The sequence below is a fragment of the Macaca nemestrina genome, chromosome 7 (genome assembly GCF_043159975.1).
Source record: "Macaca nemestrina isolate mMacNem1 chromosome 7, mMacNem.hap1, whole genome shotgun sequence".
Taxonomy (NCBI): Eukaryota; Metazoa; Chordata; class Mammalia; order Primates; family Cercopithecidae; genus Macaca; species Macaca nemestrina.
Window position 1 is genome coordinate 48740144 of NC_092131.1, and position 17891 is coordinate 48758034.

At 40.5% G+C, this 17891-nt stretch overlaps 1 protein-coding gene across 3 annotated transcripts in view; it reads right to left on the reverse strand.

Annotated features, from left to right (window-relative positions):
* LOC105473635 (dishevelled associated activator of morphogenesis 1) overlaps window positions 1-17891 on the reverse strand; it is a 180744-nt gene that overhangs the window by 64859 nt on the left and 97994 nt on the right. For all 3 annotated transcript variants that reach the window (XM_011727500.2, XM_011727498.2, XM_011727499.2), the window contains exon 3: window positions 16453-16542. In XM_011727500.2, the coding sequence (XP_011725802.1) occupies window positions 16453-16542 (90 nt within the window). The remainder of the gene's footprint in view (window positions 1-16452; window positions 16543-17891) is intronic.

Sequence of the window (17891 nt, forward strand, 5' to 3'; positions counted from 1 at the left end):
ACTAAGCTCATATCTACAGTGCTGAGTGGAATCTAAAATGGCATTTGCTTTCCTTCTCATTCCTTTACTCATCTAACAAATATTTATTGAATTCTATTATATAATGAGCTAAGCACTATTCTGGGTGTTGGAATACATGAATAAAAGAACAACGTTCCCTGCTTTCCTTGTGAGTGATCCCTGAGACAGACTTAGCAGTTCCTAGACTTACACATTTCTGAACTCTAGAGTTGAGAGGTTCTGAGAAGATTCCAAGTTGACTCCGACAATAGATTCTAAGTCTTTGCAAGTATAGCTACAAAAAAGTATGCCTATTTAAATACTTCACTCTCTCTGGTCATCATGTTAAAAAAAACAAAAAACAAAAAACAGTCAAGTGTTTGTTAACTCTCCTGCCTTTTTACTAAGCCCTGGTTTTTACCAATGGATCTTCTAACTTCAAAGTAAAGATACAGTGCAAGCATTCCTGAACTCCCCTGGGAAAACTCCTTTGAGACATTTCCCTGATAGCACAAAATGTCACATTAATATTTTCCATATATCACAAACTTTATTTACACTGGTAAAAATCATCGGAGTTTCTGAATGGACTGAATGAAATAGCACATAGCTATTATTTTTGTTCTCCCCAAAATCACACACCCAGAAAAGCAAGAAAAGAGTGCCACTTTACAGAGACCTAGTCACCCTGTGGGGAAAAGCAGCAAACAGAAGAGCAACAATATCACCGCATTTCTGTAAGAGTTCAGGAGCCCTCTGCTCCAACACCTTCTTTCCTGAACAAGCCTCAGCTGACTTTACAAGGAGTTGCAGGGTGGTTAGAGGGGATGTGGGGGAATACATTTTATGTGCACCTGGTACATCTAAGAAAGCAGCCACAAGCCTTACCTAGAACTAAGAACTGAGATTTTACAGTCCACTTCCCAAACTATGAGACACTTACTTTATTTATTTTAACAAGTCATTACTTTGGCAAAGCACTTCACAGCATGGCATATGACTGAAGCCTAAAATTCTCAATCAGTACAACTCCAACATCTGAAACCAATTTGTATGACAACTCCCCCTCAGTTTCATGGCAAAGAAAAAGAAATATTCTCCAATTATTATTTTCAGAAATGATACAACCCCACATTTCCCTGCAGGCAGGCACTGTGCCTATGACACAACAGTGTGCAATGACATAAAACAAATTATTCCTACATAGCTTAAGAGCCAAATCTTTGATCCACATGTGTCACCATGGAGTGCTACAGACCCAGGTACAATGTGGTCCAGTTGGTTTGTAAATTAACGTATTTGGACACACATTGCTAAACCCTTATGTAGTGTGCAAATTCAATCAGTGGTGTCAATGGCCTTTGCTGCCTCACATCTTGCTACCACATTTGTAGCTACCAAACCCACCTTTCAGAATGTCATAAAGCAGGTTTTGATGTTCTGGAACCAGCCCATGGGAAAACAATCAAAGTGTGTTTATGATTTGCAATATAATGTTTAACACAAGGCTATAACGAGAGGACCCTTTGGAAAAGAGTAATTAAGCTAAAAGGAGAATCAGGGGTTAACAGTAAGCACATAAGGGCATATTCCATTCATGGATGCATCCTCAGAATGAGAAAAAAGTGCTGATGCAAACCCCGAGGACAGTCAGAACTGTATTTCTAATTTTAGACCACTGTAAACTCTACAATGTACTCCTGAATTAATGACAGCATTTGTGGCAAAAGAAAGAAAGAAAAGCACTAGTTAGAAGACACCACTGTATCAGAATCATCTCAATATGGAGACATAGGGAAGTACCTCTTAGAAATTGAGAAAACAAAATGCTTTTCCTTATGTATGGGGACAGATAAAAGGATACTGCACAAGTCAATGTTGCTCTGTACCACACTGAAGAATAACAGAATTTAAGACTGTAACTTAAGGGTGGTTATTCTTTGGTAAACGCTACTGTAACCATTTCTAGTGCCACAAGTTACCAGGTTCCTAAAGTATAAGGAATTTTGAGAATCCCAAATTATTAGTGGCACATTCTAATATACAAGAAGCTCAAAGCTTCTCCCTACTCTACAAAGAGGAGAAATTCTGAAATGCATCAAGAATGACATGATTCAATAGTATTAGGCGTGCTGGAGCTATTAGTGAAAAAATAAATATATATAGGAAAGATACAGGAAAAGTGTTTTTGTTCCTCTTTGATATACCTTCTAAAGGGGCTATTTCTTTCCATATTGATGTCTTTCATAATCCTATCTCCTAGAGTTGGAGTTGGTGAAGACAGGCAGCCTTCGGGCAGTCTTTCTGTGAAAGTATGGGCCATACCACTTGGAGAGTCAGCCGAGAACCAGAGAGAAGCTCAAAGGAAAGACAGCATGGAATATGCTACTTGAATCTGATTATAATCTAGTGGCAAGAGGAGCTTTCAAGGACAGGGATAGCAAATATTTCCCACATAAGCCACATTCTCCACCATCTGTCATGGCAGATGTTGCTATTTATCTTATTTTAGAGACACAGTTTCACTCTGTCACCTAGGCTGGAGTACAGTGGTGCAATTTTGGCTCACTTCAACCTCCTCCGCCTCCTGGGTTCAAGCAATTCCCGTGCCTCAGCCTCACGAGTAGCTGGGATTACAGGCACACGCCACCATGCCCAGCTAATTTTTGTATTTTTAGTAGAGATGGGGTTTCGCCACGTTGGCCAGGCTGGTTTCGAACTCCTGACCTCAACTGATCCACCTGCCTCAGCCTTCCAAAGTGCTGGGATTACAGACGTGAGCCATCACACCTGGCGGTATTCTTACTGAGATCATTAATAACCTCTGAATGCTTCCCAAAGTGCTCCAGGCATCCACCCCCAGTTGTTCAGAGCTAGCAATCAAAATAAACCTTTATGCCAGTTTTGCTTGAGGTTATTGGTACTCCATTGCTAACCAGGGCAGGAAGCCACAGATCTAAGGAATGCTGTAACAAAAGGTGTGCATCAATCTAGCACGTCTACTGTGCTGTGTGTCCCTCGAGGGACTGGGGTGGTGGTAACCAGAATTAACAGCTACTTGTGGGTTCTCAGACGTGAGATATACATCAGAGACTATTTACTCAGATGACTGAAACTATTTGCTCAGACTCTCTAAAGAAACTCACTCTGAGTTCCACAGGACACTACAGGAGTTCATTTTCATGCCTAGTGAAATTCTGCACTTGCAGATTGAAGAATTTTGGAAATAAAAGGGAGCTATGCCCTTGTTCCTCAACATGCACAGGCAAGGTGTTCAAAGGGCCTTGCACAGTCACATTTAGAATTTTGGTTCCACCAGAGCACTGTTGATAAGCATTCTGTGACAACCATGGATGGTTCCAAGACAGTCACGGACTCCTACCTCGGCAACTGACACACAGCCAAATTTGTCCTGCACCAGAGCCGTTAAAAGGAACATGCTTAAGAATAACTTAGGGGCTGGCTGGGCATGGTGGCTCACGCTTGTAGTCCTAGCACTTTGGGAGGCCAAGGTGGGTGGATCACCTGAGGTCAGGAGTTTGAGACCAGCCTGACCAACATGGTGAAACCCCATATCTACTAAAAATACAAAAATTTGCCAGGCATGGTGGTGGACACCTGTAATCCCAACTACTCAGGAGGCTGAGGCAGGATAATTACATGAACCCAGAAGGCGGAGTTTCCAGTGAGCTGAGATTGCGCCATTGCACTCCAGCATGGGTGACAGAGTGAGACTCCATCTCAAAAAAAAAAAAAAAAAAAAAATAACTTGGGTGCCAAAGATTGCTGTTCTGTGGCAGTCAAGAACCACTGTCGGCCGGGCGCGGTGGCTCAAGCCTGTAATCCCAGCACTTTGGGAGGCCGAGATGGGCGGATCACAAGGTCAGGAGATCGAGACCATCCTGGCTAACGTGGTGAAACCCCGTCTCTACTAAAAATACAAAAAACTAGCCGGGCGAGGTGGCGGGCGCCTGTAGTCCCAGCTACTCCGGAGGCTGAGGCAGGAGAATGGCGTGAACCCGGGAGGCGGAGCTTGCAGTGAGCTGAGACCCGGCCACTGCACTCCAGCCTGGGCGACAGAGCAAGACTCCGTCTCAAAAAAAAAAAAAAAAAAGAACCACTGTCCTCCAGGACTGCCATTCAGAGCTTATGTTCCAAGTCTCCTCCAGGAATTGGAGCCAAGACAGGCGCATTCTTCCCACGGTATAATACCAATGCGGGCATGAGTGACAAGCCCTGAGTGAATGCTGAGGGAGTGGCTTCTCTAGCCCCCACTTGAGAAGGAAAAAGAGAGCTCCACAGGACAAACTACCCTCATGTTCTCCATGACTCCCCATTAATTGGGTTGTCCAACCAATCTGTCTTACTTTTTCTCAGCTGTATATTGCTAACTTATTTTTGTTATGGTTGGACTACAAGTGAACACAAACACAAGGACATTCTCTTCCATTCTCTTCCAGCCTGGTGTTCCTCAGTTACAGGGAATGCAAGACCTTGAGTGAAGGGGTGTTACTAAAGAAATGCAAGTTTGGGTTAACTAAAGTGCTTGGATATTTTGGAATTGTTTCAAATTTTGGATTTTTTTCTTTCAGATTTTGGAGTATTTGCAGTATACCTACCTGTTCATCTTTCCTAATCTAAAAATCTGAAAATCTTAAATCCAAAATGCTCCAATGAGCATTTCTTTTGAGAGTCATGTTGGCACTCTCTTTAAAAGTTTTAGATTTTAAAGTTTCAGATATGGGATACTCAACCTGTAGTAGAAAGCACAAGGAGAGATGGATCCACAAAGCAGACACATTTTTCACTGGTTTTACAATTCTGTGAAGAACAAAGTATTTACAGGCTAAGGAATCAACAACCCCCAAATCCACAAATTGACTTGTCTGTAGAAATGAGCTCAAAATTTAGGAATAGGGGATAGACAGCAAGTTAGACCTCTCAACTTCTGAATATCCAAAGGAATCAAGGAAGAGGAGAGAGTCTCAAAATTTTTATAAAGAAATGCTCAAGATAAAGTTGCTCTGGCTAGAGGAAGAAGGGGCCGATTGTGTGAGTCCAGCAACAGTCCATCTGCTTGCTTGTGCAGATGTGCTGATTCTGCACCTGCACCTTAGTCACCAACCAGGGAAGTGGCAAATGCCTCAGAGGAACTTCCTGTGTTCAGTGATGGCAAATATCAGTCAAGAGCTTGCTAAAGATGGAAACACAATTTGCCTGGTCTGGAAATCAGGGTGCAAAGAGGTCTAGATGAAAGGAAGAATAAACTGTACACAGAACAAACCAAATAAATATTGAGCGAATTGTTCATTTGAACAATATGAACAATTCACTCAATATTTATTTGGTTTGCTCTGTGTAGGGTTCACTCGTCTAGACCTCAATATATTTCTAATATTTTGTACTTTTGTATGGCTTTGTATGTATTTGAATAGAATACTTTTCATTTTCTAAACCTTGAGTTTTTGTTTTTAATGAGCACTTTATATTACAGTAATTTTTATATCAGTTTGACTTGTGAGACTTATGGGGAAAAACTGAAAAACTTTAATGACAGTTTCTTATACTGGAAACATTTAAACTTTCATAAAATGATTGATCAGAGCAATGAGATATTAGTTTCCTTCCCTCAGACAGTATCAACTCTTCACATGGCTGACAACTAATTCACAGCAGTGTAAGTTATAGCCATTTTGAAGAGCAATTAAAGGTGAAAATGTTCATATCAAACAACTCAGTAACTACATGTTTAGGTGTCTATTCCAGATAAACTATTGAACATATGCACAAACATGTTCATCACAGTGTTTTTTAAATAGTAAGAAAAACTGAAAACAAGCATGGTCTAATGAGGATAAAAATAATTAAACTGTGGCATGTTCATAAAATGGAATACTATACAGCAGTTAAAACGGAGAAATAGGCCAGGCGCGGTGGCTCAAGCCTGTAATCCCAGCACTTTGGGAGGCCGAGACGGGTGGATAACGAGGTTAGGAGATCGAGACCATCCTGGCTAACACGGTGAAACCCCGTCTCTACTAAAAAATACAAAAAACTAGCCGGGCACGGTGGCGGGCGCCTGTAGTCCCAGCTGCTCGGGAGGCTGAGGCAGGAGAATGGCGTGAACCCGGGAGGCGGAGCTTGCAGTGAGCTGAGATCCGGCCACTGCACTCCAGCCTAGGCGACAGAGCGAGACTCTGTCTCAAAAAAAAAAAAAAAAAAAAAAAAAAAAAAAAAAAAAAAAAACGGAGAAATAGCATATATTGTTTAGGAATAAATGCACATGGAGTTAGGCTATAAATATATGGATAAGTAAAAGACAGAAACAAAAACCACCTTCAGAAGAGCAGTTACCTTTGGGCTTCAACTATATTTATGTTTTATGTCTTTTTAAAAAAAAATCTGAGGTGAATATGGTAAAACGTTATTAGCATTTGTTAAATATGGGTATTTATTATATTCTGTACTTTTTTGTACATTTAACGTTTTCACAATAAAAATTAAATAAACAGAAAGCAATAGTTTATCTCATGAATTGAGAGGAAAATTATCAGAGGTTAGTTTTTTCTTTTAGAAATTTTCAGAGTGTCAATTTATTGGAACCTAGAATAGTTGCTCTGATAATTAGGTTTAAGACTTCTAATAATAACATTATCTCCAAATGTGCTGAAACGTTATTTTATTATCTTCCCGACACTGAAGTTTTGTTTTGTTCACTTCAGAAATAACACAGCGAGAATGCACTATTGAATTACAATGCTGCAACTTTGAGCAAATTTTGTGGCTTAACAGGGCATTTGTAAATCTGGCTCACTCCAACCTAATAACTTATTTGTAAAAATTGGCTTACTTAATGAAATATTTTTGTGTCGGTCCTATAAAGGGATTTTCCCCCATTGCAAACAATAGCAGCAGCAATGTTTTCATCAAAAAATACTTTTATTTCAAAACTGAAGATATTCATCAACCACCTACCTTTTCTAGACAGCAGAGTGGAATTTAAATTTTATTTAAAAAGTAACCAAACTCACACATACCCACTTTCCAGACTTGACTTCAGTTGGTGTTGACAACTGCCTGCCAAGCAAACCCACTCATGTGAGCTCCTCCATGGGCTACACCTGGTCAGTAGCATGCTGAAGGACTGTGGAGGGCACGTGGCTAAGAGGAAAAAAAATTCAGTGCAGGCTGACTTTCTCTGGACCGGAGACTTCCCTAACACAAATTAAGGGTGTTCCTTAATTCTGGAAATCAGGTCCAGGGTCCCACCCAAAAGCCAACGGACTGCATTTTGTTCACCATTGCCCTAGAACTTTTGCCAAATGAGTCCTCCTTTTACCAACTTCTGGTGCTGAGCATAGTGACTTTCTCGGTCTCTTCCCTTATCTATAATAGAACCTCCTAACTTACTATTTCTGCCTCGGAAATATCCTGCAGTTTAACACTTTTGAAATTATCACTATTGTTCTGAGAAAACCAGACATCAACATTACTCAAGAAAATGGAGATTAATCCCAGGTCAGCATATGGGTGAATAAGCAGAAACTCAGTTCATACTACTATTACAAGCATAGTCATCATTGTTACCACTGACTATGACAATAGCTAATGTTACCATGCCTCCAAGCTCTCTGATAAGTACTAAATCGTATCATCTCATTTAATTTTCACTACAACCCCATAAAGTTAATCTCATTTTACAGAGGAGTGAGAAATTAGAGAGGTTAACATGCCCCAGGTCATGCAAATAGTAAATGGATGTATCCTCCCTTCCAAGATTACTTTTTAGATGGCTTTTAACTATGTAAAGTATTTATTTGGCTTCTATTTATCTTAGAAAAAAAATTGTATTACACATACATCATACTATAGTTCGGAACAATTATAAGGGACAAATGTAATTCAGGAAAGCTACATGAAGATCCCTGGATTGAAAGGCTTTTGGAGAAGATCCATCCCCAAAGAGGCTGCTACAGAACCAGAATGTTATACCCCAACAGATGGCTCCAAAAGTTTGTCCACAATTTTGCAGATTTATTCAATTCTCCATGCACCAAAGAGAAAAGACAGCTAATCTTTTGGTTCAGCCTATGAGTACATTCACTTACTGCTGCTTTGTTAAGGAGAATGAGCATCTACTGAGAAGCAACCTTTATGAAAATGCACACACTGTGAGCACAGGACCATTCTGGATACACAAGGCAGGGGTGGTTGTAGGGACACAGCTGGAATGACACAAGTGGTAAAGCTGACAGGAAAACAAAAATAATGCCCAACACTGGTATCATTAAACAAAGGAATTAGAGGAAGGAGGCAAATAAATATTCAAAAACCAACTGCCTTTTGTTAGACTATAACTTTTTACTCTTTTGACTGTCAGAGGCAGAGAATCTTTGAACAGTATTTCACACTTCATATCTAAAATTTGGTGTTCATTTTAATAGTGCTGACTTTTGCAATAAAGAGGGAATAAAGAAAGGAAATGGGTCACTAGCTTTGAGATTATAGCACTTAGGAATGCAAGGGCAATGAGAAACATGGCCTCAATGGGTTTCTGGGCAGAAAACCGAGGGCATCTCATCAGGACCACATCACTACGTTTTCAGAGTCACTGCCTAAATAGGTAAATGGTGCTAAAAAACTGGGTGGTTTATGGATTAATCTTTGTTTTACTCTCTCTGGGGAAGAGTAAAAAGTGAGAGACAATGAGAGAGAGAGATTGAACTGGACAAAGAAAAAATATGCCAACAATGTCTTGACAACACAAGCATTGGCTGCATTTTAAATATTTATTTTTTCCTCCTAATTTTAATGGAAATATGTGGTGGCTTTGTAAGGCTCAAGCTGGCTAAGCTGAACCACATCCATTGAGACAGAAAGAAACAGACCATGTCCCAGTGGTCCCGCTTCTCTGGCTAAAACCTAATATAAAATACATTGCATGCATTTTTAAACAGAGAAATTTTATTTTTTGCAACCAGGAAAAACTACTTTAAGGTAAGAAGGAGAATAATATGTTTCATAAAATTTGGAATCACCCATAATCTAAGCTCACAATTATTTTTCTGTCCACCTACCTCTTTATATACACTTTGGCAGACATTTGATTATACTAATTACAAAGTTTTACACATTAGTCCCCCCTTATCTGTGTGGGACACATTCTAAGACCCCCAGTAGATGCCTGAAACTCCATATTGGATAGTGCTGAACCCTATATACACTTTTTTCCATACATACATACCTATGATAAAGCTTAATTTGTAAATTAGGAACAGTAAGAGATTATCAAGAATAATAATAAAAGAGAACAACAATGACAATAGACTGTAACAAAAGTTATGTGAGTGTGGTCTCCCTTTCTCTTTGTCAAAATATCTTACTGTCCTGTAGTCACCTATTTTTGGACCTCAGTTGATTGCAGGTAAGTGAAACTGTGGAAAGCAAAACCACGGATGGGAGGGGATGAGACTACTGTATCTTTTTAAAAATCTTGCCATTATACACTGAGCAGATTCCCATGTCATTAAAATTTCTTTAGAAACATGACTTTTCACTGGCTACAAGATGCTCTGCTGTCTGCATGCATAGTATGACTATGGCTATAGTGTAGCTATACTTCTCTAAGTTGCTTACAGTCATTGGCTTTTAGAGACAACATTGCCAAAAACTTTCTCACACATATACCTTTTCTGCATCTCTTATCACTTTCTAGAAGAGGAATGTTCCAAGCTCTGGACACACATTACCAAATGTCGTTGGCCAACATCTGCAGGTCAATGTTCAAAATGTTGGTCAACCAGTATAACAAGGGGATCCATGAATAATAAGACCAGTGATGCTGTGTGGGAACAGGGCAGCGAAGTTCCTGGCTGTGCCATGCTGGGAGTTAGCCCTTCAGTCCTTAGAATCCTGGGGGAAGACTGGTGGTCCCTTGGGAGAAGGGCCAGATTGGCAAGGTGGTTTTTACTGGGAGGGCTTGGGGCAGCTCCTGTTGACCAAGTGGAATTTGGTAATATTTTGACCAATAATACAGTTTCACTGGAGCATATCCACTAAACCAGTGGATGGAGTTTCCATCTGACTCTCTCTTTCTCAGAATAAACAAGCTTCAATTATTTTAGTCTTCCCCTGCACTGACTTCATTGTTCAAAAGTTCAAGCCTTTTACAGATTTCCTAACAGGCTCTACAAATTGTGTTTAGTAAATAATAGATTCAGTCAATAGTCCAAACTTGACCTTTGAAGCAATGGCAAAAGGGACAGAGAACAAGATAGAAATCAAAAGGTAAAGTATACAGTACATGTGAACACAGCTCAAATGTTGAAAAAGGAGCTGGTTTCTAGATGATGGGATCAAAGCACAACATCAGCTCTCACTGCTGTAACCAATGGTGGGTCAAAGTGGTAAAGGAATGGTTGTCTTAGTCACACACACCCCTAGAGGTTGGTTTCTCCTTCCTCTGTGCCCCAGAGCCTGTCTGCTTACCCTTTTATGGAGCTTATGACAACACTTTATTATTTGATTCTATCTGCTTCTCCTACCAAGACCATCCACTCCAAGAAATTTGGCTTATTATTTTTTTAAATAATCCTCAGAATCTAGCCAAGAGTCTAGATTCTCTGTCTAGTTTTCTCCGCCCCAGAAAAGATACTCAATACACATCAAACAAATCACACACAAATTTGCCTTACGCTTTACCAACTGCATTGCTTCGGTGAGTAAAACACCAGATACTTGAAACTTGTTATTTCTTACTGTTTCAATCTGGGCTTATACACAAATCCTCATCTCTCAATGCCAGGGACTATGTAGATAAGAGAGAGAATTTCAGAGCCTGCAGAGTCTAGAATGCTGGTTGTCCTGCAGCTACTGTACTTCCCTTATATAGTCTTTAGAGAGGTAGGGAGGAAAGGCAGACAAATTTCTTTCTAATCATTGCTACTTCTGCCACTTTCTATAAGCTCTTATCATGTAAGAGTACAAATGCCAGTTTGAACCCATCACTGGAGTTAAAAACTCAATTGCAGAAGACCAAACCAGGTACTTCTGAATAAGTCTAGTAATATTGTCACTGAAGTCTAGTTTTTTCCCTTTTACTGGTTCCCTCTCCCAAATCTTAACACCTAGCAAAATGGGCACCTGGAAATCCAATGCTCACTCTACTGTATATTTAATCAACCACAGTAAAAGAAAGAAGAGGACATCTAACTTATCTTCCCTCTCACATCTTTAGGCCCAGTGCCCAGCCATTGCCTCCCTTCCCAGTTTACCCCTCTTCTCATTAGGATATTGGAAAGAACTAGAAGACCAATGTCTCATCTCGTCTCATTTTCCAGCTACTTTGTGTAGAAAATGGATGGTTTCTTTTGTCTTTAATTCTACTACTTTAACATACGTTTCTTTAAACCTGTGTAAATCTGTGTTTTGATCAAGCTACTGCCTCTCTAGCACTGCAAACACAGGAGGGCTCCAGCTCTCCAGGAACTGAAAGAACTGCATCCCCATGGCCACACACAATACAACTTTAATCTTTTTGTGCATGTGGTGAACGAATTCCTTTCTGTGGGTAAGAGTCAGGAATTGATCCAGTCAGGGTATACAAACCAAATTAAGGAATAAATGAAAAGTACTAGCTGAACTTTCAGCCACTTTCCCTAGATGTCTTCAGTATGTACCTAGCACCGGATCAACAGTTTGCAGAAATCACGATAGCTGAGCTGCAGCCAGGATAGGCAAGATTACTGAATGATTTAATTAGGCTAGAATCAAACACACACTCGGCAGCAGAGTAAAAATTCACCTTCCCCAAAGTAGACCTCAAAACATACAGAAATGTAATATGACCAATCTAATACCATTTACTTAGGCCTTGGCTTTAGAGATCAGAAACAAAGCAGGAAAAATGAGGCACAATCATCAAGTCCTGATCTTTGCCTCAAATATCTGCTGTCATCACAGCTAGCAGTGTCTACATCCCCATTTACTTAACTTGGCAAACTCTGAAGCCCAAGAAGGGGTATAAGCATTTTCTGGATACTAATGAGGACTGGTTAAGTGATACAACTTGTACATTTGCTTCTGGGCAGAACAGCAATTAAAGATGATTTCTTCCTGTGCTGATAAGATTGCTGTCAGCATGATACATGTATACACCCACTTTATTTTCTCCTCTCTGAAGACTTATTCCTTACTGTTCCCAGGATTTAAAAATCATGTTAACAATAAGCAAATACAGCATGGCCAGATGCCTTTTGTGGTCAGATGGTTCATTGTTTAAAAAGCTTCAGTTTAAAATCCAAAAGATTGTTAACAGATGCAGTTTCTGGCTAGAGACCGGGAAAAACCTCATTTAAACAAAAGAGTATGTTGTGATTGGAACTAAAAAGGGAATTACCTTTAAAGATAAGAAACACAAACATTTCCTATTTGAAAATACCCCATCCCAACTAACAGAACCTTTTTTGGACCTTTCATGAAAGTTAAAAAAAAAAAAAAAAAAGACAGTGGATTTGAGTCTATGACAAAGTAAGGATGACGAACCAGTGTGGTACGTTTTAGATTTGTTTGGACTTTCAACAAGGCCTCAACATCCATCTCTTATGCTCCTCCAGATAACTCAATTAGACAAAATTCCAGTTAACTTCTTTTGAATCGTTTTAGTCTGAGAAATATTTTCTGCTTTGATTTTGGCTCTGGAAATAGGTTTTCAACCAGAGACATAGATAGAGAAGTTTCATAAATGAACACTGAGCTTGATAAGCAGATAGCTGCTGCCGGGACTCAAGTCACTGTTGGACAGGGGAACAGACACTTGGCTGAGCCAAGGTTGGCCCTGCCTTTAGGTCCCAGGCTCATTGGCCTTCACAACTTCTGTTCATTTTTACATGGAAAGTTTGCTTTTCACCAACTCACGCCATCTGTTTCGGTTGGCTTCAGAGGCCCCTTACTCTATGACTTTACTATGTGTGAGAATGTCTGTAATGCCCCGTGTTCTAATCTTGAAAGATGGGAAATGTGACAGAGCCCCGGGAGTGTAGCTTTCCTCCAGTCTGAGAAATGGATGTGGCTTGGCTTGCTGGTGATAAGCCTGGTTTGAAAAGGCTATGCGAGAGATGTTCCAAGGAAAATAATCTGTTCTTAATATTAAGGATGGCCACCACGGGGCTCTATTCTGAGAATGGGCAACCTGTCCTTCAGGAAATTACATTCTCTGAAGAGAGGTAAACATAATATCTTTCTCCTGGTTCAGTTTTCGTGTTCTCATATTCATTGTGTATTTCCCAATTTATTGCAGTGCCCAAAAAGTTCAGTTTCAGACCAAAGGCACAGTAGAGTTTTAACAGTGTTAGAAGCTCAAATTAAGAAAATCTTTGGTCAAGCAATGCTATCATCCATTTTAAAGTGAGGCAAATCTAGAACCCATGGGATTCCCTAAAGAGTTAAAATGGCTTTCCCACTGGTTGCTAAGTCATATAAGGAAGCCAAGCTGTTGGAATGAAGCGCATTCTCAAAGGTTTGTGCAATCCAGCCAGGTACTAATAAGAAAGGCCCATCCGTCAGAAAGTGGGATTCTGAGGCCAGTGGCCACATCCATATCCATCCTCCTAGAAGAAGCAAACCCCCCATCATGCGCACTTGAGATGAGGTTTTCAAGGGGATTCGATAGGTGTGGAAATTGAAAAATGAGCAGCAGCTGCAAGCCCGAGGTCATTACTATTCTCCAGGGTTTGCCTTTTCTAATCTAAGGGGCAGTAGTTTCCATGATTAACTTTCTATTGCTGTTAAGGGAGTAATAAAATCTGGGAAAGAAGAAAACTTTCCCCTCAGTAAGCTGCTCCCATTTTCCTGCCCTTTCCTTTCCTCTAGTGAACATTCTCAATCCCTCCTTTGTATTGTTTCCTAATTTTCAGAAAAAATCTACACTAGAATGAGCCAAAACAGACAATGTCCTCTGTGTATACCCGCAACTTGAGGATTTATCTTTCTCAGTTCTAGCAGCAGGTTATTTATTTATTTATTTTTTATTATACTTTAAGTTCTAGGGTACATGTGCACAACGTGCAGGTTTGTTACATATGTACACATGTGCCATGTTGGTGGGCTACACACATTAACTCGTCATTTACATTAGGTATATCTCCTAATGCTATCCCTCCCCTCCTCCCCCAACCCCATGACAGGCCCCGGTGTGTGATGTTCCCCTTCCTGTGTCCAAGTGTTCTCATTGTTCAATTCCCACCTATGAGTGAGAATATGTGGTGTTTGGTTTTTTGTCCTGGCGATAGTTTGCTGAGAATGATGGTTTCCAGCTTCATCCATGTCCCTACACCAGTTAGAATGGCAATCATTAAAAAGTCAGGAAACAACAGGTGCTGGAGAGGATATGAAGAAATAGGAACACTTTTACACTGTTGGTGGGACTGTAAACTAGTTCAACCATTGTGGAAGACAGTATGGCGATTCCTCAAGGATCTAGAACTAGAAATATCATTTGACCCAGCCATCCCATTACTGGGTATATACCCAAAGGATTATAAATCATGCTGCTATAAAGACACATGCACACGTATGTTTACTGCGGCACTATTCACAATAGCAAAGACTTGGAACCAACCCAAATCTCCATCAATGACAGACTGGATGAAGAAAATGTGGCACATACACACCACGGAATAGCAGCAGGTTTTTAAGATGGCAGTGCGAAAAGTTCCCTTGTTTCCAAAGGCTATATAATACCAGTTTCAGAACTGAGCACATTTTATTCCATTTTAAAATTCTTTCTCAGTGTATTATATTTGTTTCTTGAGCCATGACAATCAGTTCAATAAAAAAAGAGGTTTTCTAGTTGGTTCAATGTATATAAAGAGAAATAGCAGAAGAGGAGAGGAAGACATTTATTTCACAATGACATTTTACTGGTTACTACTGGATTAAGAACTCTTAAGGCTTCAGTTTGGAAATAACCTGATAGAAAATTTCCAAATTTCCTTATTTGGAAATAATCATACTGAGGGGTTATGGCTGACCACATTTCTCAGAAAAGGCCACCAGAACTGAATCTGACACACAGTTCTACCCATTACAATTGCTCAGGTGGAAAATTAATGTGCTTTACATTTTTTGACAGTATTCAGTATAACTAATGACAATGCAGTGGTTCAGTCATCACGCATTCATTTCAAAGTGTCAGATGCTGGAGTTACAAAGATGGATAAGACATGGTGCCTTTTCATCAGAGGCATAAAGTCAGGTGGAGAGCCACTCACATAGGCTCACTGCTAGAGAGAGAATCCCTTTATTGAGTAATGTAAGATGCTCCCAGGAGAGTGGCACAGGGCAATTACACAAGGTAGCAAAGGGGGCAGGCGTGCTGATAGATGCCACATGGGACAATGGAGGTCCCAAGCTGCAGATTGGTTTCACCTAGTGAAAGGTTTCCCTGACAGTGGTGTCTTGAAAAAATATTGGATTATTGTATAGTTTGTTCCTGTTTCCCTGGGTCGGGAGTGAGTCATCAAAGTGTCCAACGCCTGTTGGAGAGTTAGGTGCTAGCCCTGCCCTTCCCACTACCCCATCCTGGTTTAAGTCTCTGTTGGAACAGAAGGGAAAATGGCAAAAGGTGGCCATGAACAGAATTAGTCCCCAAAATGGGTGTAGGGATATCCTCAGAATCTGCTACAGGGTTTAAAAGATGGCAAAGTGCACTCTATTTCAGGAGATACAGTCACCATGGAGTGATGCCTGGTGCCACAGATACTAGGGAATTAAGAAGAGTTTTGGTGTTTCACTGTCCCCTATATCCATTCTCCCCATCTCTTGAGGTAACAGAACCCCCAGATCTTAAATGGGAAGTGACTGCCCAGAATAAAGACTTTGGTCCTTTCAGTGGATGTGGCCATGCAACTAGCAGTGGGATACGAAAAAGAGTTAGGCGTATAACTCCAGGAATGTGTCCCTCAAAGTGGGAGCGGGGGAGCCTGTGCCTCCTTTCCTTTCTTCCATCATTAGTTTGGAACATGAAGGGGCTGGAGAGTCACCTTGGCGCATGGGATGGGGCCATACCAGAGAGATGATGAAATGGAAAGTTGTCAGAAGGTGGTTGTAGAGGGCTGTGACCCCCATACCTGGTCCTAGACCACCTGTATACAGACTGCTGTGTTAAGAGCAGGGGTGGGGGGAATTTGCCTTGTGTAAGGAAACGTCATTTTGGGTCTCAGTTACATATGACTATGAATGATGATTACAGGTGGAAAAGAGCCCAATGAAGTGTTGACAAAAATAACATCCAGAGAATTGACACTGACTACATGTAGCACCACAGCCACAACATAACACATTCAATCTGGTTTTCACATTATAAAGAGCTGTCCAATTCTAGTGGTGAAATGGAAAAGCAAATGGAATCAATGATTATTTTCCAATTAACCATAATCACAATGAAAATCTTACCTTTTTCTTGCTACAGTATATTTGCCATTTTTTCTCAGCTGGAAGTGCAAACATGGCTTCTCTGTGTTTGTCTGTGAGGTCCAGTTCATCCTGAGAAGAAAGAAAGTAATTAGTGTTTCATAGGTTAAACGTTATTCCTGTAGGGAACGTTATCAGTATCATCAAAGAAGAAAAAAACCCGAAAACACTAACACATATTTAAATGAACTTGAAAAAGATCAAGAAGCTAAGTTAGGTATGTTTTTCCATCATGAAGAAAGCATGTCTCTGGCAGGGGGCTAGGCATGGGGCACAGCAAGAGGGATAAGGTAAAGCCCTACAGTCACCAAAGGTCAGGGGAGAGTGGACCAAGCATGGGCAGAATTATCCTGAGCTACTGTCTACTGCTGACTATGGTCCATTGAGCAGCAAAAGGTGTCAAACTTCAGGAGTTTAGAAATATTGGTCACGTTAAAGATGAGGGTTTGCTGGGATGGCTTCACAAACACTAACAGGCTGGGCCCTGAAGGGCTTGGACATGAGGAGGGGAGAAACAGACAAAGGCTGGGTGTGGTAACAGACAGTGTGTATATGGGACAATGGTCAGCTTAACAGAAGTACTGGGTTTCTGCAAAGGATCATCAGTTTAAAGGTTGGAGAGGTAGGGAGTGAATAGCGGAAAGCTTTAAATGCCAGACTAAGGAGGTTATTTTCTTGAATGAATTGAGACAATGAAGTTTTGGACGAGGCAGTGACTCCCTCATTGCATAAACACCAACTGATATTTACTCAGTACATTATGTGCAGGCATGTTCTCATTTACTGTAGTTCTCACAACCACCCCAAGTGGTCCACTCATTGCTACATCCACACTGATATAGCTTGCAAAAGTTTAGGCTGAAGATTGGCCACACCAGTTATTTAAGACTGCACACCTAGCAAATAGTGGAGTTGTGTTTTAAGCTTAGAACTGTTTAACTCGAGTCCAGATGTTTAGCCTTTCAGATCAGTGTTTGGAAACATTAACTTTATACTTATGTACTGCTTAGACTGAACCCTAAAGGAAGGCAATTTATAAATGTTAATAAGTAATGGATAATAATAACAGAATCATGAATATGAAGAGCTTAGAAAAAAGTTATTGGTGTTTAATAAGAACTTGACCCACAGTCTGTTATTTTTTTTCTACTTTTACTTTAGGTCCAGCAGTACACGTGCAGGTTACATAGGTAACTTGTATGTCACTGAGGCTTTGTGTACAAATGATCCCATCACCAAGGTGGTGAGCACAGTACCTGAAAGGTAGCATTCCTGCCAACACCCCCACCACCTTCCCGTTCAAGTTTCCAGGTTCTATTGCTCCCATCTTTGTGTCCATGTGTCTTCAAAGTCTAGCTCCTACTTATAAGTCAAAACATGTGATATTTAGTTTTCTGTTCCTGGGATGGTTCACTAAGGAT